Source organism: Eumetopias jubatus, unplaced genomic scaffold (genome assembly GCF_037043125.1).
Source record: "Eumetopias jubatus isolate StellerSeaLion01/CBP00866 unplaced genomic scaffold, mEumJub1_p1.0 scaffold_4, whole genome shotgun sequence".
In the NCBI taxonomy this organism is placed as follows: domain Eukaryota; kingdom Metazoa; phylum Chordata; class Mammalia; order Carnivora; family Otariidae; genus Eumetopias; species Eumetopias jubatus.
Genome location: NW_028274810.1, coordinates 70,096,072 through 70,123,215, shown reverse-complemented (window position 1 = coordinate 70,123,215; position 27,144 = coordinate 70,096,072). Strand labels below are relative to the sequence as shown.

Genomic DNA, 27,144 nt, shown 5'->3' with positions numbered 1-27,144 from the left:
TCTTTTGTTCTTTTTTTTAAAAAGATTTTATTTATTAATTTGAGAGAGAGCAAGCGAGCAAGAGAGAAAGCACGAGTAGGAGGGCGGGGCAGAAGGAGAGAGAGAGAGACAGACTTCCTGCTGAGCTGGGAGCCTGATGCAGGACACTATCCCAGGATTCTGGGATCAGAACCTGAGCCGAAGGCAGATGCTTAACCAACTGAGCCACCCAGGCGCCCATATTTTTGTTCTTTTTCAAGATTATTTAGGTAATTCTGGATACCTCTGGTTTCCATATAAGTTTTAGGATCAGCTTGTCAATGTCTACAAAGAAGCCAGGTGTGATTCTGATGGGGATTACATTGAATCTGTAGATCAATTTGGAAAATATTGTCATGTTAACAATATTAAATCTTCTGATCCACGAACATGGGACATCTTTACATTTACTTAAGTCTTTTTAAATTTATTTCAACAATATTTTGTAGTTTTCAGAGTATAAGTTTTACATTTATCTTTTTAAATTTGTTTCTGAATGTTTTATTCTTTCTGATACTGTTATAAACACATGGTTTTATTTTCATTCAGATTGTTTATTGCATTCATAGTGTTTTAAAGTCCATATCCCTCTTGACTGTCAGTAAATTATTTTTTTGTGTTTTAGAGAGGCCTCTGTCAGAGTTTTACAGATGAGAGATAGATAATATGTCAAGCTAACTAATATTACCAAATCTACTTATTTACCTTTTTTTTTTTACCCTTTATGTTTCTTTTGACAATTCATCACTTAGATAATCACAAGGAACAGCTGGAACTATTTTCCTTAACCTCCCTAAGGTTCAGTTTTCTCATCTGTAAAATGTAGGTTCTAATCATATCTGCTTTGTAGGGTTCCTGGTATAAAGATTAAACAATATAAATCATGGAAAACATGATCTTGGCAATACAGAGTTCATAGTAGTGCTTTGTAAGTGTTAGCTATTACTATTTGTCTGGGGACTAAGCATTTTTTGAATATTTCTAAACAATGTTTCCTAAATATGTATAAGACATATTTTCAAATATATTAAGATACTGCTGTGGATGAAGAAATATAAATTCATGTATTATGGGAGTCACAGTGGCTTTCTCTCCTTTTGCCCAGACAGGAATTACTAAAAGTCAGTTAAGTGTTTGACTCTTGGTTTCAGCTCAGATCATGATCTCAGGGTTGTACGAATGAGCTCCACGTTGGGCTCCACACTGAACGGAGTGTCTGCTTGAGATTCTGTCCTTCTCCTTCTCCCTCTGCCTCTCCCCTCAATTCTCTCTGTCTCTCAAATAAATAAACAAATAAATGTTTAAAAAATTATACTCCAAGCTTGGAAATGCCCAGTAAAGCATGTTTGTGGGACTTTATCCAGGCCCTACATTCAGCTTGCCTCTGTAAGAGAGGATGAGTCCAGACTGCTTGGCTCCTCTAACTTCCTTCACTCTTTTTTTCACTGCAGTTACTTCAGGAGGGTAAAATGGAGAAATTTGAGGAGCTTGTCGAAAAATACCCTTGCGCCTTTCCTTGCTGGGTTGGGCCTTTTCAGGCACTTTTCTATATCTATGACCCAGACTACGCAAAGATATTTCTGGGCAGAACAGGTAAGAAAAAGGATGAATCTCAGGAAACTAATCCTCCTAGGAGAAATATGCAAAACTCAGGCAATATTCTAAAGAAATCCTGAAACAAAGATTAAAATTGGGCCTTTACTCTAACTGCTAGGCTAAATGAGGCAGAAGAGAGAATTAGTGATATAGAAGACCAAATGATGGAAAATAAAGAAGCTGAGAAAAAGAGAGATAAACAACTACTGGGTCACGAGGGCAGAATTCGAGAGATAAGTGATACCATAAGATGAAACAATATTAGAATAATTGGGATCCCAGAAGAAGAAGAAAGAGAGAGGGGGCAGAAGGTATATTGGAGCAAATTATAGCAGAGAACTTCACTAATTTAGGGAAGGAAACAGGCATCAAAATCCAGGAGGCACAGAGAACCCCTCTCAAAATCAATAAAAATAGGTCAACACCCCAACATAAGATAGTAAAACTTACAGGTCTCAGAGACAAAGAGAAAACCCTGAAAGCAGCTCAGGACAAGAGATCTGTAACCTACAATGGTAGAGACATTAGATTGGCAACAGACTTATCCACAGAGACCTGGCAGGCCAGAAAGGAGTGACATGATATATTCAGAGCACTGAATGAGAAAAACATGCAGCCAAAAATACTATATCCAGCTAAGCTGTCATTGAAAGTAGAAGGAGAGATAAAAAGTTTCCAGGACAAACAAAAACTAAAGGAATTTGCAAACACGAAACCAGCCCTACAAGAAATATTGAAAGGGGTCCTCTAAGCAAAGAGAGAACCTAAAAGTAACATAGACCAGAAAGGAACAGAGACAATATACAGTAACTGTAACCTTGCAGGCAATACAATGGCACTAAATTCATATCTTTCAATAGTTACCCTGAGTGTAAATGGGTTCAATGCCCCAATCAAAAGACACAGGGTATCAGACTGGATAAAAAAACAAGACCCATTGATATGCTGTCTGCAAGAGACTCTTTTTGACCCAAAGATACCTCCAGATTGAAAGTGAGGGGGTGGAAAACCATTTACCATGCTAATGGACATCAAAAGAAAGCTGGGGTGGCAATCCTTATATCAGACAAATTAGATTTTAGATTATTTATTCATTTATTTGACAGAGAGAGCGAGAGACCACAAGCAGGGGGAGCAGTAGAAGGAGAGGGAGAAGCAGGCTTCCCGCTGAGCAAGGAGTCCAATGCGGAGCTCAATCCCAGGACCCTGGGATCATGACCTGAGCCAAAGGCAGATGCTTAACCATCTGAGCCACCCAGCCACCCCTCAGACAAATTAGATTTTAAACCAAAGACTATAATAAGAGATGAGGAAGGACACTATATCATATTTAAAGGGTCTACCCAACAAGAAGATCTAACAGTTGTAAATATCTATGCCCCAAACATGGGAGCAGCCAATTATATAAGCCAATTAATAACAAAAGCAAAGAAACACTGACAACAATACAATAATAGTAGGGGACTTTAACCGCCCCTCCCCTCACTGAAATGGACAGGTCATCTAAGCAAAGGATCAACAAGGAAATAGACTTTAAATGACACACTGGACCAAATGGACTTAACAGATATATTCAGAACATTCCATCCCAAAGCAACAGAATGTACATTCTTCTCTAGTGCCCATGGAACATTCTCCAGAATAGATCACATCCTAGGTCACAAATCAGGTCTCAACTGGTACCAAAAGATTGGGATCATTCCCTGCATATTTTCAGACCACAGTGCTTTGAAACTAGAACTCAATCACAAGAGGAAAATCGGAAAGAACTCAAATACATGGAGGCTAAAGAGCATCATACTAAAGAATGAATGGGTCAAGCAGGAAATTAAAGAAGAATTTAAAAAATTCATGGAAACAAATGAAAATGAAAACACAACTGTTCAAAATCTTTGGGATGCAGCAAAGGCAGTCCTGAGAGGAAAGTATATAGCAATACAAGCCTTTCTCAAGAAACAAGAAAGGTCTCAAATACACAACCTAACCCTACACCTAAAGGAGCTGGAGAAAGAACAGCAAATAAAGCCTAAACCCAGCAGGAGAAGAGAAATAATAAAGATCAGAGCAGAAATCAATGAAATAGAAACCAAAAGAACAGTAGAACAGATCAATGAAACTAGGAGCTGGTTGAAAGAATTAATAAGATTGATAAACCCCTGACCAGACTGATCGGGAAAAAAGAAAAGATAAATGACCCAAATAAATAAAATCATGAATGAAAGAGGAGAGATCACACCCAACACCAAAGAAATACAAACAATTATAAGAACATATTATGAGCAACTATATGCCAGCAAATGAGATAACCTGGAAGAAATGGATGCATTCCTAGAGATGTATCAACTACCAAAACTGAACCAGGAAGAAATAGAAAACCTGAACAGACCCATAACCACTAAGGAAATTGAAGCAGTAATCAAAAATCTCCCAACAAGGGGCGCCTGGGAGGCTCAGTTGGTTAAGCGACTGCCTTCAGCTCAGGTCATGATCCTGGAGTCCCGGGATCGAGTCCCACATCAGGCTCCCTGCTCAGCAGGGAGTCTGCTTCTCCCTCTGACCCTCTTCCCTCTCGTGCTCTCTATCTCTCATTCTCTCCCTCTCAAATAAATAAATAAAATCCTTAAAAAAAAAAAAATCTCCCAACAAATGAAAGCCCAGTGCCAGATGGCTTCCCAGGGGAATTCTACCAAACATTTAAAGAAGAATTAATACCTATTCTTCTGAAACTGTTCCAAAAAATAGAAATGGAGGGAAACTTCCAAACTCGTTTAATGAGGCCACCATTACCTTGATCCTGAAACCAGACAAAGACCCCATCAAAAAGGAGAATTACAGACCAATATCCTTGATGAACATGGATGCAAAAATTCTCACCAAAATACTAGCCAATAGGATCCAACAGTACATTAAAAGGATTATTCACCACGACCAAGTGGGATTTATCCCTGAGCTGCAAGATTGGTTCAACATCCGCAAATCAATCAATGTGATACAATACATTAATAAAAGAAAGAACAAGAACCATATGATCCTCTCAACAGATGCAGAAAAATCATTTGACAAAGTACAGCATCCTTTCTTGATCAAAACTCTTCAGAGTATAGGGATAGAGGATACCTACCTCAATATCAGAAAAGCCATCTATGAAAAACCCACAGCGATAATCATTCTCAATGGGGAAAAACTAAGAGCTTCCTCCCTAAGGTCAGGAACACGGCAGGGATGTCCATTATCACCACTGCTATTCAACATAGTACTAGAAGTCCTAGCCACAGCAATCAGATAACAAAAAGAAATAAAAGGCATGCAAAGAAGAAGTCAAACTCTCACTCTTTGCAGATGATATGATACTTTATGTGGAAAACCCAAAAGACTCCACCCCAAAACTGCTAGGACTCATACAGGAATTCAGTAAAGTAGCAGGATATAAAATCAATGCACAGAAATCAGTGGCATTCCTATATACCAACAACAAGACAGAAGAAAGAGAAATTAAGGAGTCGATCCCATTTACAATTGCACCCAAAACCATAAGATACCTAGGAATAAATCTAACCAAAGAGGCAAAGGATCTGTACTCAGAAAACTATAAAATACTCATGAAAGGAATTGAGGAAGACACAAGAAATGGAAAAACGTTCCATGTTCATGGATTGGAAGAACAAATATTGTGAAGATGTCAATGCTACCTAGAGCAATCTACACATTTAATGCAATCCCTATCAAAATACCATCAACTTTTTTTAAAGAAATGGAACAAATAATCCTAAAATTTGTATGGAACCAGAAAAGACCCTGAATAGCCAGAGGAATGTTGAAAAAGAAAAGCAAAGCTGGTGACATCACAATTCCAGACTTCAAGCTCTATTACAAAGCTGTAATCATCAAGACAGTATGGTACTGGCACAAAAACAGACACATAGATCAATGGAACAGAATAGAGAGCCCAGAAATGGACCCTCAACTCTATGGTCAACTAATCTTCAACAAAGTGGGAAAGAATATCCAATGGAAAAAAGACAGTCTCTTCAACAAATGGTGTTGGGAAATTGGACAGCCACATGCAGAAGAATGAAATTGGGCTATTTCCTTATACCACACACAAAAATAGACTCAAAATGGTTGAAAGACCTAAATGTGAGACAGGAGTCCATCAAAATCCTAAAGGAGAACACAGGCAGCAACCTCTTCCACCTCAGCCACAGCAGCTTCTTCCTAGAAACATCACCAGAGGCAAGGGAAGCAAGGGCAAAAATGAACTATTGGGACTTCATCAAGATAAAAAGCTTTTGCACAGCAAAAGAAACAGTCAACAAAACCAAAAGACGACCGACAGAATGGGAGAAGATATTTGCAAATGACATATCAGATAAAGGGCTAGTATCCAAAATCTATAAAGAACTTATCAAACTCAACACCCAAAGAACAAATGATCTAATCAAGAAATGGGCAGAAGACATGAGCAGACATTTTTCCAAAGAAAACATCCAGATGGCCAACAGACACATGAAAAAGCGCTCAACATCGCTCAGCATCAGGGAAATACAAATCAAAACCTCAATGAGATACCACCTCACACCAGTTAGAATGGCTAAAATTAACAAGTCAGGAAATGACAGATGTTGGCAGGGATGCAGAGAAAGGGGAACACTCCTATACTCTTGGTGGGATTGCAAGCTGGTGCAGCCACTCTGCAAAACAGTATGGAGGTTCCTCAAAAAGTTGAAAATAGAGCTACCATATGACCCAGCAATTGCACTACTGGGTATTTACCCCAAAGATACAAATGTAGTCATCCAAAGGGGTACATGCACCCCAATGTTTATAGCAGCAATGTCCACAATAGCCAAACTATGGAAAGAGCCAAGATGTCCATCAACAGATGAATGGATAAGGAAGATGTGACACACACACACACACACACACACACACACACACACACACACACACACACAATGGAATATTATGCAGCCATCAAAAGGAATGAAATCTTACCATTTGCAATGACGTGGATGGAACTGGAAGGTATTATGCTGAGCAAAATAAATCAATCAGAGAAAGACATGTATCATATGATCTCACTGATATGAGGAATTCTTAATCTCAAGAAACAAACTGAGGGTTGCTGGAGTGGTGGGGGGGTGGGAGGAATGGGGTGGCTGGGTGACAGACATTGGGGAGGGTATGTGCTACGGTGAGTGCTGTGAATTGTGCAAGACTGTTGAATCACAGTTCTGTACTTCTGAAACAAATAACGCAACATATTTTAAGAAAAAAGAAAAAGAAGAAGATAACAGGAGAGGAAGAAAAGGGGAGTATGTCAGAGGGGGAGACAAACCATGAGAGATGATGGACTCTGAAAAACAAACTGAGGGTTCTAGAGGGGAGGGGGGTAGGGGGATGGGTTAGCCTGGTGATGGGTATTGAGGAGGGCACGTTCTGCATGGAGCACTGGGTGTTATGAACAAACAATGAATCATGGAACACTGCACCAAAAACTAATGATGTAATATGTGGTGATTAACATAACAATAAAAAATTAAAAAAAAAAAGAAGATAGTAGGAAGGGAAAAATGAAGGGGGAGAATTTGGAGGGGGAGACGAACCATGAGAGACTATGGACTCTGAGAAACAAACTGAGGGTTCTAGAGGGGTGGGAGTGGGGGGATGGGTTAGCCTGGTGATGGGTATTAAAGAGGGCACGTACTGAATGGTGCACTGGGTGTTATACACAAACAATGAATCATGGAACACTACATCAAAAACTAATGATGTAATGTATGGTGATTAACATAACATAATAAAAAAAAATCGGGCCTTTAATGGACCTAGAGACACAATGATGGTTACCAGAGGGGGTGATGGGTGAAATAGGTGATGGGGATTAAGGAGTGCACATGTTGTGATGAGCACTGGGTGATGTATGGAATTGTTTAATCACTACATTGTACACCTGAAACTAATATAACACTGTGTTCACTATCCTGGAATTAAAAAAGAAAGACCTGGAGAAAGTGGGGAGAGGTTTCTGACCAACCCTGAAAGGGATTATCACATCCCCCCCAGTGCCTTGTCCAGCTCAGATGCCCATGGGCCCTTGGGGGTATATCTTAAAGCCCAGCTGGCATCACCGGATCACCAAGGGCTTCCTTTGCCTCTTGGTTTTGTGAATTCAGGGTCAGCAATACTCCCCACCCCCTCAACCCCTGCTTGAGCATAAGTCTTCAGGGGAATTCAGAAGTAGCTCTGCCTCTGCTGGTTCAGTACGTAAACCTGAATGCTAGATCATTAATTTACCAGTATAACCTCTTGATTGTGGTCCCAGTTTTGTTTTTTGTTTTCTGCATATTTCTCAACTGTGTTTCCTTTTGGGGTACAAGTCATCTAACTCCCCCATCCAAGCCTTTTTCAAGGCATCTGTGGTGTATCATCTCATAGCACAAAATTAAAATATCTGGTGTTTGCTCCATCATCTTTGTTTTAACTAAAATCTTATATTCTAATCTTTCTTCCCTGTCCACTGTCTCCATTACTTTTAGTAAAACCTAATAAAGAAAAACAGACTTTCCCTGAAAGTCTCCATGTTTCCCATGCCCCCAGCCCTGATTTATTTCTTGCTCACCTCTTAAAGGACAAGAGCTATAAAATACCTCCATGTTAGAGTTTACAAGAATCCCAAGAGGCATTTGTCCCCCTTTCTCTGTGGTTTGCCAGCTCCTGCTATACTTACTAATCTACTTTCCAAGAAGGATATAACATATTGTCCCAAATCCTGTTTTGGAAACTTGGCAACTCTCAGGCAATCTGTTTCTGCTGGAGAAAGTGTAAGCAAGGGAAGAATCTGGGTTTGTGTTCTATCTGCCTCCTAGGTTTGTTGTTCTCTGGTTCCTCAACCAAGACTTGTGGTTTTCCTAGGCCTGCCAAGGGTGTAAGGGGTGAGCCCCGGGCTCCTTTTTGCTATTTATGCTTAGTGAAGGCAAATGAAGAGAACCTTCTCCAACTTTGGTAATTTCCCTCTAATGCTGTCGTTTGTTTCCTCTGCTTGACTCTGCAGATCCCAAGTCCAAGTACCTGTACAAGTTCTTGATTCCATGTCCTGGTATGTATGTGCAAGAGAGCAGAGTGACTCACTCTCTTACTTGAGGTCCCCTTGCTATTGTAGAGTATTCCAAAGAAACAAATCAGAATGCTCAAAAACATTAAGAAGATGGTAGATCTATATTGCAAGTTATCTAGGGGGAAGATCAAGAAGGAGTGCTAAGTCAACACAGCACAACTTCCTAGGAACCCTCTTTGTCCATTTCTCTCCCCAAAGTCTCATTCTCAAGGCACATGTGTGTGAATCAGTCCCATCTCTGTCTTTAAAACTGCAGCCTCACATCTATATCCTTTATTTTATCCTTTCTTCTCTCTTGTTTTCTTGGTTCTTCCCCTTTCTTTTTGGAGTTCCTTTATTTCCATTTACAAACCAGTGCAGTTTTGCCCTGAAATATAGTTTGACAGTATTCCATGAGCAGATAAATTAAGACTTTTAGTCATGTAATTGGTATTTATATTAGACAAAGAAGGAAATAAATGAAAGAAACTGTAGGTTTGGGGTTCAGAGCTACTTGGATTTGAATACTGCCTCCCACTGACTAGTTGAATGTGATTTTGGGGAAAACATCTAATGAGTGTTACGTCTCTGGGCCATTGTGAGGATTAAGTGAAGCACATATTTTCTACGCTTAGTGTAATGGCTGGCATTGGACCAGCACCGGACCATGCATCACAAGCCTAACATGTTGTAAGCTCTCAATGAATGATGGAAATCACATATTAATAAACTTTAAGGTCATTTTAAAACCAAATCTTTAATGATCTTTCTTGCAACAGAAGGTTGTAAAGCATTGACCTTGATGAGTGTTTCCATTTCGTATCATTTATAGGTGTGAAGCACAGGCTAAGGCTCAAGGAGTAGACATCTGGGGACAGAGTGAATACTCAGGTCTAGTTCCTTGTAAATTTTGTGCTCACAGTGTAGTTTATGGATTGGTTTAGAGTCAAGAGGAGACGAATATTTGTTATGTTTCTACCACAGGCTAGAGGCTGGTCCAGGTGCCTCGTGTATACACCTTCATTTAATCTGCACAGCAACACAGTGAAGTAGATGCTTATTATCACATTTTATCATTGAGAAAACCAAGCCTCAGGAGGATTAAGTGACTTACTCAGTTACTACACAGGTAGTAGCTGGTGACTTCAGGATCGGCACACTCATCAGGCTGCAAAACTTGGGGTCTTCCTCACAATATTAAATACATCCATCCCAGATGTAAGCATCAAACTGACTTCCAACTTAATAAATGAACACTGCTCTGATTTCCACTCTATTGTGACTACCTGTGTGCCACGGTCACCCCATGATGTTGTGTTCCTCACCTCTCCTTCCTCATCTCATTTAATAAAATGGCATGAGGTTTTCTTCCTTTTATTTCTCAAGGAAAAGGACTTGTGAGTCTAGACGGACCCAAGTGGTCCCAGCACCGTGAACTACTAACTCCTGCGTTCAATGTTAACATCTTGAAATCATACGTTGAGGTGATGGCCCATTCTGTGAACACAATGCTGGTAAGTGAAGGGACAAAAAGTGCTCTGGTGTGTTGCAGAATGCTTCCAACAGGGAATGTATTCTACATGTGTAGTGGGTAGTGAAAGCCAAAGGGGGATGGTTCCTAAAAATTACCCAATGTGCAATTATCAGCTGAGCAGGAGGTGTCTATGTAAACCTTTGCTTTGGTTCTTTGGGTGATTAAAAATGATGAAGATTTGGTCATCTGACTTAGATATATTTTGAGACCCTATGGCAGTAAACCAAGTACCGAGTAGTGAGATTCAGATGGTAAGTACTATAAATGATCAGTAAGGGAACCAGGGCCAGCTATAGTGGCTTCAGATTCAGAGGAGACTCAGATTTGCCAGGAAATATGAGCTGGACTTGATTATGTGGATAATACAGGTGAGGGAATTCTAGTCAGCATGAACAAAGGTATGGAAGTTAGAATGAACTTGCCTGATGGTCACAAAGATCCTATCAAAGGATAAGTGTCTACCTTAAAGTCGCAGATGTGAGTTTCTTCTTGTGGATAGTGGCAGATAATTAGAAGCTGACTTGGGCCTTTCAAAGGGGCAAGAGGATGTTGGCAGAGGAATATTCCTATGGGTGGTCTCTGATTTATAAATGAACTCCATTCCAAAACTCCCCTTGTACATGGTATATTTAAAATTTCTAAATTTGTACTTGTTTGAAAATCAGATAAGTAATTCATTAATACCAGTTTTATCAGAAACACTTCAAACCCCACAAACAAAGCCAAAGTTTCCCTCCACCTTCATTTACAAACCCATCCTTTTTCCCAAGAAAGTACCACTGTTACCAGCTGATTGGCTGGGTTCTCACAGAAGCGATTTAACCTCAGTCGCCCTGGTTGAGGTATAAAGACCCATGTCTCACTCTTGGTAGAGAACCAGTGGTGCGGGCTAGGGGGCGTGGGGTGTGCTCCTTCCATTCTGGTGCTGTGCAGCTTTGTGCACAATTGCAAATTAGCCAGTGGTGGTACTGGGTTTATCTCTGTTTCAATAAAACCACTTCTGTCTTCCTTGTTTCCCTATCCCACCTGTGCCTGAGGCCCCACTCATAACTCCTATCCTGTGATAAGAGTTATCCTGCTGAACTGTGCCCGAGTACCTCTAGCCTTGAGCCTCCCCTTTGTTCTCATTTCTTCTAAATTTACTTTATTTACTCAGTAAAACTTACATAATTCAAGATGAAAGCAATTGAATTAACAATTGACATTTGGGTAAAAGCTTTTTTTAAAAAAATCTCTTTTTTCCCAAGATTTCCAAATGCATAACAGCTCCTAGCTACGGCATAGGTGCTCAACAAATGTAGGTTGATCTGATTTTAACCATTCAGATTTATTTGTGTTTTACACAAAGATTGCTTATTATGACAAATACATTTTCAACAGGGAACTTTATGGCAGTTTCAGTCACAAAACATCTCAAGTAGTGTGAGTAGGTCACTTGGGGGGAAAAGTAAAGTGGACAGAGGGAGCACTTGACTGGGAGTCACTCCCCAAACCTGCTTCTTTCATGGCTTCTCCCTGTCCCCCACTTCTGAAATGAAAATGGATAAAGAAGATGTGGTTCATATATACAATGGAATATTACTCAGACATCAGAAAGGATGAATACCTACCATTTGCATCAACATGGATGGAACTGGAGGGGATTATGCTAAGTGAAATAAGTCAAGCAGAGAAAGACAAATATCATATGGTTTCACTCATATGTGGAACATAAGGAATAGTGTAGAGGACCACAGGGGAAGGGAGGGAAAACTGAATGGGAAGAAATCAGAGAGGGAGACAAACCATGAGAGACTCTGGACTCCAGGAAACAAATTGAGGGTTACAGAAGGGACAGGAGTGGAAGGATGGGGTAACCAGGTGATGGGTATTAAAGAGGGTACGTGTGGTGATGAACACTGGGTGTTATATGCAACTAATGAATCGTTGATCACTACATCAAAAACTAATGATGTACTATATGTCAGATGCTCAACCGATTGAGCCACCCAGGCGCCCCTGAATTGAAAATGTTTTTTACAATGTTCCAAGTTTATTTTAAGTGTGGCTATGGCGGTTGGCAGTAGTGATGGTGGGGTGGGGTGTCTAGCAATTTGGGGACTGAAGATGGAGGAAGCCCTGGGAAGATCCTTTGTAATTATAGGTCTGTTTTACTGAGACTCTGATCTGCTGTAATGCAGTTATGGTAATAACTGAAAGGCCAGAGATACTTAACTCAGCCATTTACCAGACCTGGTTTGCTCCTTGCCCTTTCTCACCCAGCTGGGTGCAGTTTTCCCTTCCTCATGCCAAGTAAGCACTTGCTTAATTTACCTACATGACCTCTGGCTCCTCCTAGGTCAAGTTTGTCTACCTTACATCCTAAGGGCAGGGTCAGGGAGGAGCTTTCAGATAAAGACAGTTTGATGATGATGTTGTCATTGATCTTGACCTCCTGTACCAGGGTAAGTGGGAGAAGATTTGCAGCTCTCAGGACACAGTGGTGGAGGTCGATGAGCACATCAACTTGATGACCCTGGACATACTTCTGAAATGTGCTTTCAGCCGGGAGACCAACTGCCAGATAAGCAGGTCAGTGACAGGAAAGCAAGGAAGACACTTGTTCGCCATCATCCAAGTCATTCATTGACATGTTGTCCCTGCTTTCTCTTCTAGCACCCATGATCTTTATGTTAAAACAATGTTTGAAGCCAGAAAAATCTTTTATCGCTTACACAGCTTCTTACATCACCATGACATCATTTTCAAATTCAGCCCTCAGGGCCAACGCTTACAAGAGATGGTCAAAATTCTACAACAGTACACAGGTATTTCTTGCATTTGGGTGGCCCAAGTCCATGCACTGTCATAACTGTGTTGTATCTGTCTAGAAGAATGGGCCTCAGTGTGAAAAAAAGAAAACATTATTGTTCTTAATGGAGCTTTTATAGGGACAGTGCTGCTTTAGAAGAGTTTGCTAGATCCATAGTAGTAGTTCTGTCAGAAGTTTTCTATACCATGTTCATTATGCACAATTGTTATTAATACAAATATAACAAGGGGACATTTAATATCCCAAAGCACACAGGGCATATGCCTTTTAGTGCAGTGTTTGCAGTAATAACGAATGAATAATGACAAACTAAAAACATTCATGCAACATAGGAATGAATACAGGAGCAGAGTGAGCATGGACATGCATTCAAAAGAAGGGGAAAATTAGGAGTTGTTTGGCAGGTATAAAGTTTCAATTACACAAGATGAATACATTCTAGAGATCTGTAAGTTAACAGTACTGTATTGGATATGTAAAAGTGTGTTAAGTGTGTAGATCTCGGGTTAAGTGTTCTTATTACAATAAAAAAAATAAAAGAAGCTCCATTCAGGGCGCCTGGCTAGTTTAGTCAGTAGAGCATGAGACTCTTGATCTCGAGGTTGTAAGTTCGAGCCCCATGTTGGATGTAGAGATTACTTAAAAATAAAATCTTAAAAGAAAAAGAAGCTCCATTCAAAAATAGCTTTGGCAAAACATAAAAATAAAAGTTGAAATAGAGTAAGGCTTTTTTTTTTTTTTTAAGATTTATTCATTTGAGAGAGACAGAGAGAACACAAGCAGGGGGAGAGTCAGAGGGAGAGGGAGAAACAGACGCCCTGCTGAGCCGGGAGCCTGACACGGGGCTCGACCCTGGAGATCATGACCTCAGCCGAAGGCAGTCACCCAACCATCTGGGCCACCCAGACACCCCAATAGATTAAGTTTTTTAAGCAATTCAACATTACTATTCATCAACACCATAATAGAGAATATTTATCAAGCAGTTAATGAATCCTTTCTTGGCTCCACCACTTAGTAGCAGTGTGACTTTGGGCAAGTTTACTCACTGCTTTGTCTCAGGGTCATCTGTAAAATGGGGATAAAAAGGAACCTATCTCCTAGGTTTGTGGTGATGATTAAATATGTTAACATACATAAAGCACTTAGGACAGTGCCTCGCACTGAATAAATGTAAACATAAAATATAGTTACTTTAGCAAATATATTTGCCTCAAGGAAATTTGCAAGACACACCTACACATGCACAGTCACACACACATAGACACACAAGAATGTAGATATTATAAGGAGGACATTCAGAGAAGCAGGTTAGGTTAACAATTTAAGACACAGATGGGCATTATATATAGCAGTAGTTCCAAACTTGTCCACATCATGGCCCACACAGAAAATGCTAAATTTGTATGGCTCATTAGAGTGGGTCTGGGGGCATCTATGAAGGACTTGGTGAAAAAATTCTTTACTATTTCTTTATATCACATAATTATGATAAAAAACCAAAATGCAAAGTATTAGGGGAAACTTAAATTTGTTCAAAATAAAACCTTTTCAAATTTTTTATTTTTATGTAGTCAAATTTATCAATATTTTTTTTTATTGCATCTGGATTTTAAGTAGTAGTCACTAGCCTTCCCCTGTTCTAGGGATCTTAGCCCTTGCTCTAATGACACTTTGGGCTGATAAGTCTTTTTTGTGTGGGGAGCTGTCCAGTGCTGGGATGTGGGGGATGGGGTGGGATGTTTAGCTGCATCCCTGACATCTACCCTCTCGATGCCAGTAGGACTCTGATAGCTGTGGCAACTGAAAATGTCTCCAGACATTGCTGAATGTCCCCTGGGATCAAAATTATTGGCAGCTGGGCTGCCTGGGTGGCTCAGTTGGTTAAGCATCCAACTCCTGATTTTGGCTCAGGTCATGATCTCAGGGTTGTGAGATTGAGCCCCGAATTGGGCTCTGTGCTGGGTGTGGAACCTGCTTAAGATTCTCTCCCTCTCCCTCTACCCCTCCACTCCCCCCCACCCCTGCTTATGCTTGCTCTCACGCTCTCTCTCTGTCTCTCTCAAAAAGTAAAAAATAAAAATAAAACCTTTTAAAAAATTATCTGCAGGGCGCCTGGGTGGCTCAGTTGGTTAAGCGACTGCCTTCAGCTCAGGTCATGATCCCGGAGTCCCGGGATTGAGTCCCGCATCGCTGGGGGGGGGGGGTCCCTGCTCAGCAGGGAGTCTGCTTCTCCCTCTGACCCTCCCCCCTCTCATGCGCTCTCTCTCTCTCTCATTCTCTCTCTCAAATAAATAAATAAATAAAATCTTAAAAAAAATTATCTGCAGCTGAGACCCATTGCCTTAGACCTAAACTAGAGACGTTCATCCATGTTTTTCTTCCAGTGCTTGTGTGATTTTGTTCTTTTTGCATTTAGATTTCTGATCCATTTAGAGTTTATTCTTATGTATGGTACGAAGTGTTGATCTAACTTTTCTAAATGGTTATCCAGTTGTCCCATTGCCATATATTAAAAAGTTCCATTTTTTCTGTGATATATATATACCATGGAATATTACTCAGCAATAAAAAGATTGAGATCTTGCCCTTTGCAACAACATGCATCCATACCTAGAGGGCATTATGGAAGTGAAGTTAGTCAGACAAAGACAAATACTCTATGATCTCACTCAGATGTTTTGATTTAAGAAACAAAACAAATGAACAAAGAAAAAAGACAAACAAAAAACCAGGCTCTTAAATACAGAGAACAAACTGGTACACTTGAAACTAATATAATACTATATGTTAATTACACTTCAATTAAAAATTTAATTTAATTTAATTGAAAAGTTCCATCTTTTCCAGTGATTTGAGATAACCACCTTTATCATATACTAAATTGACATATGTATTTGAGCTTATTTCTGGACTTTATTTTCTATTCCATTGGTCTATTTATTCATGTATTGGAATCACATTGATTTATTTAAAGAGATTTTGTAGTATGTTGTTTGTTTGTTTGTTTGTTTTTTAAAATAAGAACTAGGGATGCCTGGGTGGCACAGTCAGTTAAGTGTCCGACTCTTGGTTTTAGCTCAGGTCATGATCTCAGGGTCGTGAGATCAAGCCCTGCTTAGGGCTCTCCACTCAGCATGGAGTCTGCTTAAGATTCTCTTTCCCTCTCCTTCTGCCCTCCACCCCGTGCTCATTCTCTCTCTCTCCTAAAATAAATCTAAAAATTAACAAACTATTTTTCAGAGAGTTTTAGGTTTACAGAAAAATTAAGCAGAAAATACAGAGAGTTCTCATATGCTTTCTTACCTCCTCCCCCGCCCCCACTTACACAGTTTCCCCAATTATTCACATCATGCATTAGTGTGGTACCTCTATTATATTTGATGGGGCAATATTGATACATTATTATTAACTAAAGTCCATAGTTTACTTTAGGGTTCACTATTTATATTGTACACTGTATGGGTTTTGACCAACACATTAAGATATGTATCCCCTTCTAATCCTAGTTTTCTGAGAGGTGTTTTTTAAATCATGCATGGGTGTTAGATTGTGTTAGATCTTTTTCACTCATCTTTTGATGTGGTCCCATGATTTTTCTTCTTTAACTTATTGATGTGATAGATTGCATTAATTGATTTTTGAATGTTGAACCAGACTTGCATATCTGGAATAAATCCCACTTGGTCATAGTGTATAGTTCCTTTTATGCATTGTTGGATTTTATTTGCTAATATTTCGTTGAGGATTTTAGCATCTATTTCATGAGAGATATTGGTTTGTAGTTTTCCTTTCTTGTAATGTCTTTGTCTGGTTTTGGTATTAAGATAATGTCTGGCCTCATAAAATGAATTAGGGAGTATTCCCTCTGCTATTCTCTGGAAGAGATTATAAAGAATTGGTATGATTTCTTTCTTAAATATTTGACAGGATAAACCAGTGAAGTCATCTAGACCTGGTCCTTCCTGTTTTGGGAAGGTTATTAATTATTGATTTAATTTCTTTAATAGATATAGGCTTATTTAGATGATCTGTTTCTCTTGTTGTGTTTTAGTAGATTATGTCTTTTAAGAATTTGGTCCATTTCATGTAGGTTATCAAATTTATGGGCATACAGTTGTTCATAATATTCCTTTATTATGTTTTTAATGCCCATAATATCAGTAGTGATGTCCCCTTTTTATTTCTGATATTAGTAATTTGTGTCTTCTCTCTTTTTTTCTTAGTTAACCTAGCTAGAGATTTATCAATTTTATTGATCTTTTCAAAGAACCAACTTTTGGTTCATTGATTTTATTCCTTGATTTCCTATTTTCAGTTTCACTGCTTTCTGTTATCATTTTTATTATTTCCTTTTTTTTACTTATTTCGGATTCAATGTGTTCTCTTTTTAGTTTCCTAAGGCAGAAGATTAGATTGTTGATTTTAGATCTTTCTTCTTTTCTAATATATTAATTCAATGCTATAAAGTTCCCTCTAAGTACTGCCTTCACTGTGTCCCACAATTTTAATTAATTGTATTTTAATTTTCATTTAGTTCAAAAATTTTTTAAATTTCCCTTGAAATTTCTTTGGCCCATGTGTTATTTAGAAATCTGTGTTTTACTCTCCAACTATTTTGGAGTTTTCCAACTACCTTTCTCTTACGGATTTCTATTCCATTGTGGTCTGAGAGCATACTTCACATGATTTATGTTCTTTTAAAATTTAGGGTGTGTTTTATGGCCCAAATGTGGTCTATCTTGGAGAATGTTCTCTGTGAGCTTGTAAAGGAAGTGTATTCTGCTGTTGTTAGATGATGTGTTCTATAGATGTGAAATAGATCCAGTTGACTGATGACATTGTTCAGTTCAACTATGTCCTTGCTGGTTTTCTGACTGCTGGATCTGTCCATTACTGACAGGGGAGTGTTGAAGTCTCCAATTGTGAGAGTAGATTCATCTATTTCTCCTTGGAGTCCTGTTATTTTTTGCCTTTTATATTCTGACACTCTGTTGTTAGGTGCATTCACATTTTTAAAAAAGGTTTTATTTGTTTATTCATGAGAGACACAGAGAGAGAGGCAGAGGCAGAGGGAGAAGAAGGCTCCCCTTGGAGCAGGGAGCCTGATGCAGGACTAATGTGGGGCTCGATCCCAGGATCCTGGGATCCCGACCTGAGCTGAAGGTAGATGCTTAACCGACTGAGCCACCCAGGTGCCCAGGTGCTTTCACATTAAAGATTGTTGTCTTCTTGGAGAATTGACCCCTTTAACGCTGAAAAACAACCTGAGGGTTCTAGAGGGGAGAGGGGTGGGAGGATGGGTTAGTCTGGTGATGGGTATTAAAGAGGGCACGTTCTGCGTGGAGCACTGGGTGTTACACACAAACAATGAATCATGGAACACTACATCAAAAACTAATGATGTAATGTATGGTGATTAACATAACAATTAAAATTTAAAAAAGAATTTACCCCTTTATAATTATGTAATGCCCTTTTTATCCCTAATAAATTTTTCCCTAATATTTTTCCTTGCTTTGAAATCTGTTCTATCTGAAATTAATATAGCTATTCCAGCTTTCCTTTGGTTAGTTAGCATGGTGTATCTTTCTCTATTCCTTTACTCTTAATCTATATGTATCTTTATATTTTAAAGTGGGTTTCTTGTAGACAATATATAGTTCGGGGTTTTTTTATTTTTATTTTTTATTTTTTTTAAAGATTTTTTTATTTATTTGAGAGAGAGAGAAAGAGAGCACAAGAGGGAAGAGGGTCAGAGGGAGAAGCAGACTCCCCGCCGAGCAGGGAGCCCGATGCGGGACTCGATCCCGGGACTCCAGGATCATGACCTGAGCCAAAGGCAGTTGCTTAACAACAGAGCCACCCAGGTGCCCTAGTTCGGGTTTTTTTTAATCCCTCTGACAGTCCATCTTTTAATTGGTGTATTTAAACCATTGATGCTTAATATGATTATTGATATACTTGGATTAATAGCTACCATATTTGTTACTTCTTACTATTCGTTGCCTTTTTTTTTTCTTTTTGGTCTTTCACTCTTTTCCTGCCTTATCTGGTTTTAATTGAGCATTTTATAGGATTCCATTTTTCTCCTCTCTTAGCATATAAATTATACTCTTTTTTAACCTTGTTTAGTGGTTGTCCTTGAGTTTGTAGTATGTGTTTAGAACTAATCCAAGCCCACTTTCAAATAATACTTGCAAGTACCCTATAACAGGGTATTCCCAACTCCCAATTTTTCTCCTGTTCCCTTATAACATTGCTGTAACTTATTTTATTTTACTTCTCCATAAGCTATAAAACTGAATACATTGTTGTTTTTATTATTTTGAACAGATTGTTATCTGTTAGATCAATTAAAAATAAGGAAACAAAAGATTTTGTTTTACCTTCATTTATTCCTTCCTTAATGTTTTTCTTTCTTTATGCAGATCTGAGCTTCTGACCTATATCATTTTCCCTCTTTCTAAGAACAGATTTTACTGTCTTGTGAAGCAGGTCTAATGGTGACAAATTTCCTCAATTTTTGTCTGAGAAAGTCTTTATTTCTCTTTCATTTTTAAGGGTAATTTGGAAGAATTCAAGGTTGGTGAGTTTTTCCTTTTAACACTTTAAATATTTTACTCCACTCTCTTCTTTGCCTGGCTTCTGAAGAGAAGTCCAATGTAATTTTTGTCACTGCTGTTCTGTAGGTAGTGCTTTTTTCCTGTGGTTTCTTTTAAGATTTTCCTTTTGTCTTTGATCTTCTGTAGTTTGAATAAAGCGCATATCGACTTTTTGGTGTAGATTTTTTGATGTTTTCCTGCTTGGTATTCTCTGCGTCTCTTGTATCTGTGGTTTGATGTCTATCATTAATTTTGGAAAGTTCTCAGTTGTTTATTGTTTCAAATACTTCTGTTCCTTTCTTTTTTTCTTCTCTTTGGTCCTTTATTTTTCATTTTTCTGGTGGGGATTGTTCCTTGATGACTTTCTCTATTTCTTCTGGGGAAATTAGTCTAAGTTTTCTATCTCTACTGGAATCAACTCTGGTACAATGAATATTCCATTTCATGTAGGTTTTAAAATTTATTTGGATAGAAACAGTAATCTCATGATTTTAAAATATTTCTCTGATCTTTAAAAAAAAAATTTCTCTGGGGGCTCCTGGCTGGCTCAGTTGGTAGAGCATGCAACTCTTGATCTCAGGGTTGGAAGTTCAAGCCTGATGTTGGGTGTAGAGATCACTTAAAAATAAAATCTTAAAAAATAAAAAAATAAATAATTTAAATTCTCTGTATTAATTTTTATTTTCCCTTTGTCATTTCTTACTTCATATCTTTGTGCATTCTCCCTCTTTTCCTGATTAAATTAGCTAGTATATGTCTGTTATGGATTTTTTTGAAAGAGCCAGAAATTTTTTTAAAGATTTTTATTTATTTATTTGTCAGAGAGAGAGAGGGAGAGAGAGAGCACAAGCTTCAGGAGTGGCAGGCAGAGGGAGAAGCAGGCTCCCCGCTGAGCAGGGAGCCCAATGCGGGACTAGATCCCAGGACCCTGGGATCATGCCCTAAGCCAAAGGCAGATGCTCAACTGACTGAGGCACCCAGGCATCCCGGAAGAGCCAAAATTTTGATTTATTAATTTGGTCTACTGTTTTTCTGTTCTTTACCGTACCAACTTTTGCTATTTTCTTTATTTTTTTATACGCTGTGTTGGTTTATTTTGTTATTCTTTTTCTAGTTTTTTTAAGTTAGGATTTAATATATTTATAGTAGTTCTCCCTCATCCACGGTTTTGCTTTCCATGGTTTCAGTTACCCATGGGTAATCGTGGTCTGGAAGCAGATGATCCTTCTGATGTATCATCAGAAAGTCAGTAGTAACCTAATTCTATGTCACAGAGCTTGTGTCATTCTTCTCACTTCATCTCATCACATAGCTATTTTATCATCTCACATCATCACAAGAAGCAGGGTGAGAGTATAGTACAATGAGTTATTTTGAGAAAGCAACAGACCACAGTCACATAAATTTTATTACAGCATGTTTTTATAATTGTTTTATTTCGTTATTGTTGTTGTTGATCTCTTACTGTGCTTAATTTATAAGTTAAACTTTATCATAAGTATGTATGTATAAGAAAATAACAGATTATATAGGGCTTGATACTATCTGTGCCTTCAGGTATCCATTGGTGGTCTTGGTACATATCCCTGCAGATAAGAGAGGACTACTGTATTTTATTCTTTCATTCTTTTTCCTATTTCTATTTGCTTTGTGTGTGTGTGCGCGCGCGCACACACACACATGCATATTAGTAGATTTTTTCTTTTTTTATTGTGGTAAAATACCCATAATGTAAACTTTACCATCTTAACCATATTTTTTTGGTAAAGATTTTATTTATTTATTTGACAGACAGAGAGAGAGCACAAGCAGGCAGAGTGGCAGGGAGAGGGAAAGGGAGAAGCTGGCTCGCCACTAAGCAGAGAGCCCAATGTGGGCTCAATCCCAGGACCCTGGGATCATGACCTGAGCCAAAGGCAGACGCTTAACTGACTGAGCCACTCAGGTGCCCCAACCATATTTTAAATGTACAGTTCAGTGGTATTAAATACACTTACATTGTTGTGCGGCCATCACCATCCATCCCCATAAACCTATTTGTCTTGTAAAGCTAAAATTCTATACCTATTAAACAGTAACTCCCTATTCTCCCCTCCCTTCAGTCCCTGGCAACCACCATTGTACTTTCTGTCTTTATGATTTGGGCTATTCTAAGTACCCTATAAATGGAAACTATGGGTATTTATCTTTTTGTGACTGGCTTATTTCGCTTAGCATGTCCTCAAGGTTTATCCATGTTGTAGCATATGTCAGAATTTCCTACTTTTTTAAGATCGAAAATATTCCATCACATTTTGTTTATGCAATCATCCATCAATGGACATTTGGGTTGCTTCCATATTTTAGCTTTTGTGAATAATGCTGTTAGAAACATGGGTGTACAAATATCTCTTCAAAACTCTGCTTTCAATTTTTTTGAAGGTTTCTCCAGAAATGGAATTGCTGGATCATATGACAATTCTATTTTTTTTATTATTTGAGGAGCTGCCATATTGTTTTCCACAGCAGCTGTAGCATTTTGCATTCATACCCATAGTGCACAAGGGGTTCTGATTTCCCCAGATTCTTACCAACAGTTGTTTTCTGGAATTCTTGATAGTAGCAATCCTAATAAGTCTGAGGTGGTATCTTATTATAGTTTTGATTTGCATTTCCCTAATGATCGGTGATGTTGAACATGAACTTTTCTTTTCATGTGCTAATTGGCCATTCATATATCATCTTTAGAAAAGCATCCACTTAAGTCCTTTACTCATCTTTGAATCAGGTTGTTTTTTGGTATTGTGTTTTAGGAGTTCTCTATATATTCTGGATCTGAATCCCTTATCAGATAGATGATTTGCGAATATTTTCTCTCATTCTGTGGGTTGCCTTTTTACTCTATGGATACTGTTTTTAAATTTTCATGAACTCTTATTTGTCTACCTTTTCTTGTGTTACCTGTGCCTTGGGTGTCAGTGCAAGAAATCCTTACTAAATCCAGTGGCTTTTAATCCTATTTCTCTTTTAAGAATTTTATTGTTTTAGGTCTTACAATTAGGTCCTTGACCTATTTTGAGTTAATTTTCAAATATGGTATAGGTAAGGTCTAACTTCATTCTTTTGCATGTAGATGTCCAGTTTTCCCAGCAACATTTGTTGAAAAGACTGTCCTTTCCCCCCTTGAATGGTCTTAGTATCCTTGTCAAAAATTATTTGACCATATATGTGAGGGTTTATTTCTGTGCTCTGTAAGCCATTCATACATGGTATATGTCTATCTTTATGCTGATACCACCCTGTTTTTGATTACCATAGTTTTGTAGTAAATTTTGAAGTTAGGAAGAAGTATGAGTCCTTCAGTTTTGTTCTTTTTCAAGATGGTTTTGAGTCTTTGTAGTCCCTTGAGATTCCATACAAATTTTAGGATGGATTTTTATATTTCTTATTACTATGTGCTTTTAAGGTTATGAATTTTTTTTGTTCATTGATTGAATATATCCTATGTATTTTGATTAGTAATGTTTTTATTATCATTATTTTTTCAGAAATGCTTTAATTTCTGTTTGAATATCCCTTTCACTCAAAAAGTATTTAATAGAAGGTTTATATATTTCTGGGTGAAAAGCTTTCTTTTTTATTTTTAAAAATTTCTAATTTTATTGTATTGCAATTAGAAAGCATTGTTTGTAGTATTTCCATTTTACAGAACTTGCTAATGTTTTCTTTGGTCTAATATGTGATCAATTTTTGTAAATTTTCCATGCACTCTTATGAAGAAGATAAATTCTCTATTATTAGGTATTGTCTGATATTTTCCCCCATATGTTCTGCCTTATTATTTTGTTTGGATCTTCTATATCTTATTTTTGTCCATTTGACCTGTCCTGTACTGGGAGTAGTATGTTGAAGACTCCTATTATTAGTGTGATTCTGCCTATCTTTCCTTGCATTTCCTATAGTTTTCTGCTTGAAATAGGTACTGCTGTGTTATTTGGTGTGTGTATATGCTCATAAGTATTATATCTTGTGGTATCATGACTTTTTTTAAGATTTTATTTTTAAGTAATCTCTACACTCAATGTGGGGCTCAAACTTATAACCCTGAGATCAAGAGTCACATGTTCCACCAACCCAGCCAGCCAAGCGCCCTGTGATATCCTGACTTTTAACATTAAAAACTGACCTTCTTGGAATGCCTAGGTGGCTCAGTCAGTTAAATGTATGCTTTTGGCTCAGGTCATGATCCCAGGGTCCTGGGATCGAGTCCCACATTGGGCTCCTTGCTCAGCGGGGAGCCTGCTTCTCCCTCTGCCTGCTGTTCTGCCTGCTTGTGCTCTCTCTCTCTCTCTCTCTGACAAATAAATAAATAAAATCTTTAAAAATAAATAAATAAATAAATAATAAAAACTGGCCTTTTAATGAGTTTTTGTTCAAATTCTACTTTGTTTGATATCAGGATTGCAACCCCAATTTTCTTATTATTTTCATTTGTCTGGTACATCCTTGTCCATCCCTTTATTTATAGACATTTTGAATTGTTTTGTTTTATGCATTTTTCTTACATGCAGCACATAGTTTGGTTTTGCTTTATGAGTCAATTTGAAAATGTTTTTATTTTAGTAAACAAGTCATTCCCATTCTTATTTGTTGAAATGACTGATATGTTTGGACTCAACACTGCATATTATTATGCTTTACTATGTGTATTATATTATAGTTACTGTGTTTATTAGTTTCCTAAAGGCTTTGCTAACAACTACTCACTGGTTCTGGGTGAACATGAATTTTGGGGGGACTTTATCCAGTTCAGTACACTGTGTTCTTTTCTCTATGTGGTATGTCTTCTTTGCTCTTTTAAAATATATCTTTTGAGGGCGCCTGGGTGGCTCAGTTGGTTGAGCGACTGCCTTCGGCTCAGGTCATGATCCTGGAGTCCCAGGATCGAGTCCCACATCGGGCTCCCTGCTCGGCGGGGAGTCTGCTTCTCCCTCTGACCCCCTTCCTCCTCATGCTTTCTGTCTCTCATTCTCTCTCTCTCTGAAATAAATAAATAAAATCTTTAAAAAAAATATATATATATATCTTTTGATATTTAAGACCGTTTATATTTTTTCTCTGGCTACCATAGTGTTTAGTCCTTCCATAAATCCTTAATTCCCCTTTTCCTTATTTAAACTTTTGCTATCTGGCTTGTCATTTTTATTGTAGTAAATACAGATAACATTTACTATATTAATCTTTTTAAAGTGTACAGTTTAGTGCTGTTAATTACATTCATGTTATTGTGCCATCACCACCATCATCCATCTCCAGAACTCATTTCACCTTGCAAAATTGAAACTCCATACATATTAAATGATAATTCCTCTTTATACTCCTTTCTCTTGGAAACCACCATTCTACTTTCTGTCTCTACAAATTTGACTAAGTATTCTAGGTACCTTATATACATATATGAGGAATCATATAGTATCTGTATTTTGTGACTGGTTATTTGATGGTTTGTCAGTTTTTAATAATACCCTTTGATTTTCATTTATTACCTATACAACTGTTAATGATCTTTTTTTTTCAAGCTTCAGATATTTATTAATCAGTGTAAACCCCAACACAATACACCGACATGATTTCATGCATTTAGAGGGGAAATATTTCCTGGATAAGTAGAAAATTGTGAGGATGGCTTCTGGAAGACCTTCATTCTGAGCAGCTTTATACTGAAACATCTCATTTAGAAGTCTGGATCTTTCTTCTTCAGTTTGCTGTAATCTAAATTCACTGAGCAGAACTTGTATTAACCATGGGGGCCCAGTTTGCTCCAAGATTCTGGGTTATTCCTATCCCCACTGACATCTGGATTAAGCAATGCCAGGAGCAAGACATAGCTCCAGTACCTCCCACTCCAATAAATATGAGGAGGAAGATCAAGCTCAGATGCTTCTTGGCCTGACTGAGAATCTGGTGTAACATGGTTGCAGCAGAGGCCTCAGGTCCAGAGGGAGAAAAGATCAAACGTGCCAGGCTCCCAACAATTAGTGATTATTCTACTTTCCCCTTTCTCCCTCCTGTCTCCTCCTATTTTTATTTGAATTATTTTCACTTTTAGTGTTTATGTGATATTCTTCTGCCCATGTGCCAATCCTTATTTTAGTATGAGATCTAAAATTACGTCTATGAAATGTGCACCTCAGTTCTTTAGTGAAGTTTTCCTAGTTGGATGAAGCTCAACCACTCTAGATTCCTCAGGATGGGCTCATGAGCATAGTATTTTCTGAGTTCATGCAAGTTTATACCTGTTTTTTTGGTAGACTTGATACTTGTTTGAATGACAATTTTCCTGGATATAAAATACTTTACTGCTACTTTGTTTCCTTGAGTTTCTTGAAAATGCTCTAATCTTTTACCCAACACAGGGCTTGAACTCATGACCCTGATATCAAGACCTGAGCTGAAATCAAGAGTCTGATGTTTAACTGTCTGAGCCACCCAGGCACCCTGAAAATGCTCTAATCTTGTTTTGATTTCTTTATTGTTCTTGAGAAGTATGATGCTGCCTTAATTTTCTTACCCTTAAAAGTCATTTCGTCTTTTTGTTTGGAGTCTCTGAGGATTTTCCTCTCTCTGTCTTCAATGTTGAACAGTTTTTTTAAGGTATATTTGGTATGGGTTATTCTGTTCCAACTTTTCCAGGGATAAGGTGGGCCTCTTAATATGTACATTTAAATTTTGTCTCACTTCCACAGTTTTCTTGGATTATAGTTTTAGATATTCTGTTTTATATTTTTGTGGGGTTCTCTTTTAAGCCCCGTCAGCTATACAGATGTTGGTGTTTCTTTGCCTGTCTTCCATTTCGTTTGATAACTTTTCCATGAAAATGAAATATTAGACTAAGAAAGAAAAGAATGATTGGCCACTTGCCCCTGCATTTGAAACCATCTTCATTATATTGCCTACCTAGTTATATAAAGTCTATTTCAGCTATACTGTGTTTCTTTGGAACTTTGATCAAAGTGTGTCATTTGATGGGAGAACAAACATCCTCAAAAATTAAATTTATTTAAATACAATGTACCCATTCTGAGATTAGGAAATTAGATAAGATTTGAAGCTATTCATGGGCCATGGCTTGCTCTGGAATAATTTTACTTTGATTAATTTTGCTGTCACTTTGGTAATGGAGAATTGCTATTCTGTCCCAGAAAAGGTAATCCAGGACAGAAAGAAATTCCTCAAAGTTGAGAAGAAGCATGGTAACACTCAGAAGCGGAAGTACCAGGATTTTCTGGATATTATCCTTTCTGCCCAGGTAAATCTTTCAAATGTCTGAGGCTGCTCATATATGTAGTTAATTGTGTGGGTAAATGGATGAGTGAGGAGGGGAGACAAGAGGAAAATTGATCAACTAAATTTAACAATGCTTTTGAATTAATGGGTTGGCTCCATACAGTTTGTGGTAAAGGTAGAAGTCTGTAATTCTGTCACTAGAGGGAGTCAGATAAGA

At 38.0% G+C, this 27,144-nt stretch overlaps 1 protein-coding gene and 1 pseudogene across 1 annotated transcript in view; one reads left to right on the top strand and one right to left on the bottom strand.

Moving 5' to 3' along the window:
* Positions 1–27,144, top strand: part of CYP4X1 (cytochrome P450 family 4 subfamily X member 1) — a 42,006-nt gene that overhangs the window by 5,382 nt on the left and 9,480 nt on the right. The window contains exons 2-7 of the mRNA XM_088022994.1: positions 1,470–1,611; positions 8,669–8,713; positions 10,097–10,224; positions 12,688–12,815; positions 12,900–13,051; positions 26,843–26,949. Of these exons, the coding sequence (XP_087879120.1) occupies positions 1,470–1,611; positions 8,669–8,713; positions 10,097–10,224; positions 12,688–12,815; positions 12,900–13,051; positions 26,843–26,949 (702 nt within the window). The remainder of the gene's footprint in view (positions 1–1,469; positions 1,612–8,668; positions 8,714–10,096; positions 10,225–12,687; positions 12,816–12,899; positions 13,052–26,842; positions 26,950–27,144) is intronic.
* LOC114212148 (cytochrome c oxidase subunit FA4 pseudogene) lies at positions 25,375–25,613 on the bottom strand (annotated as a pseudogene).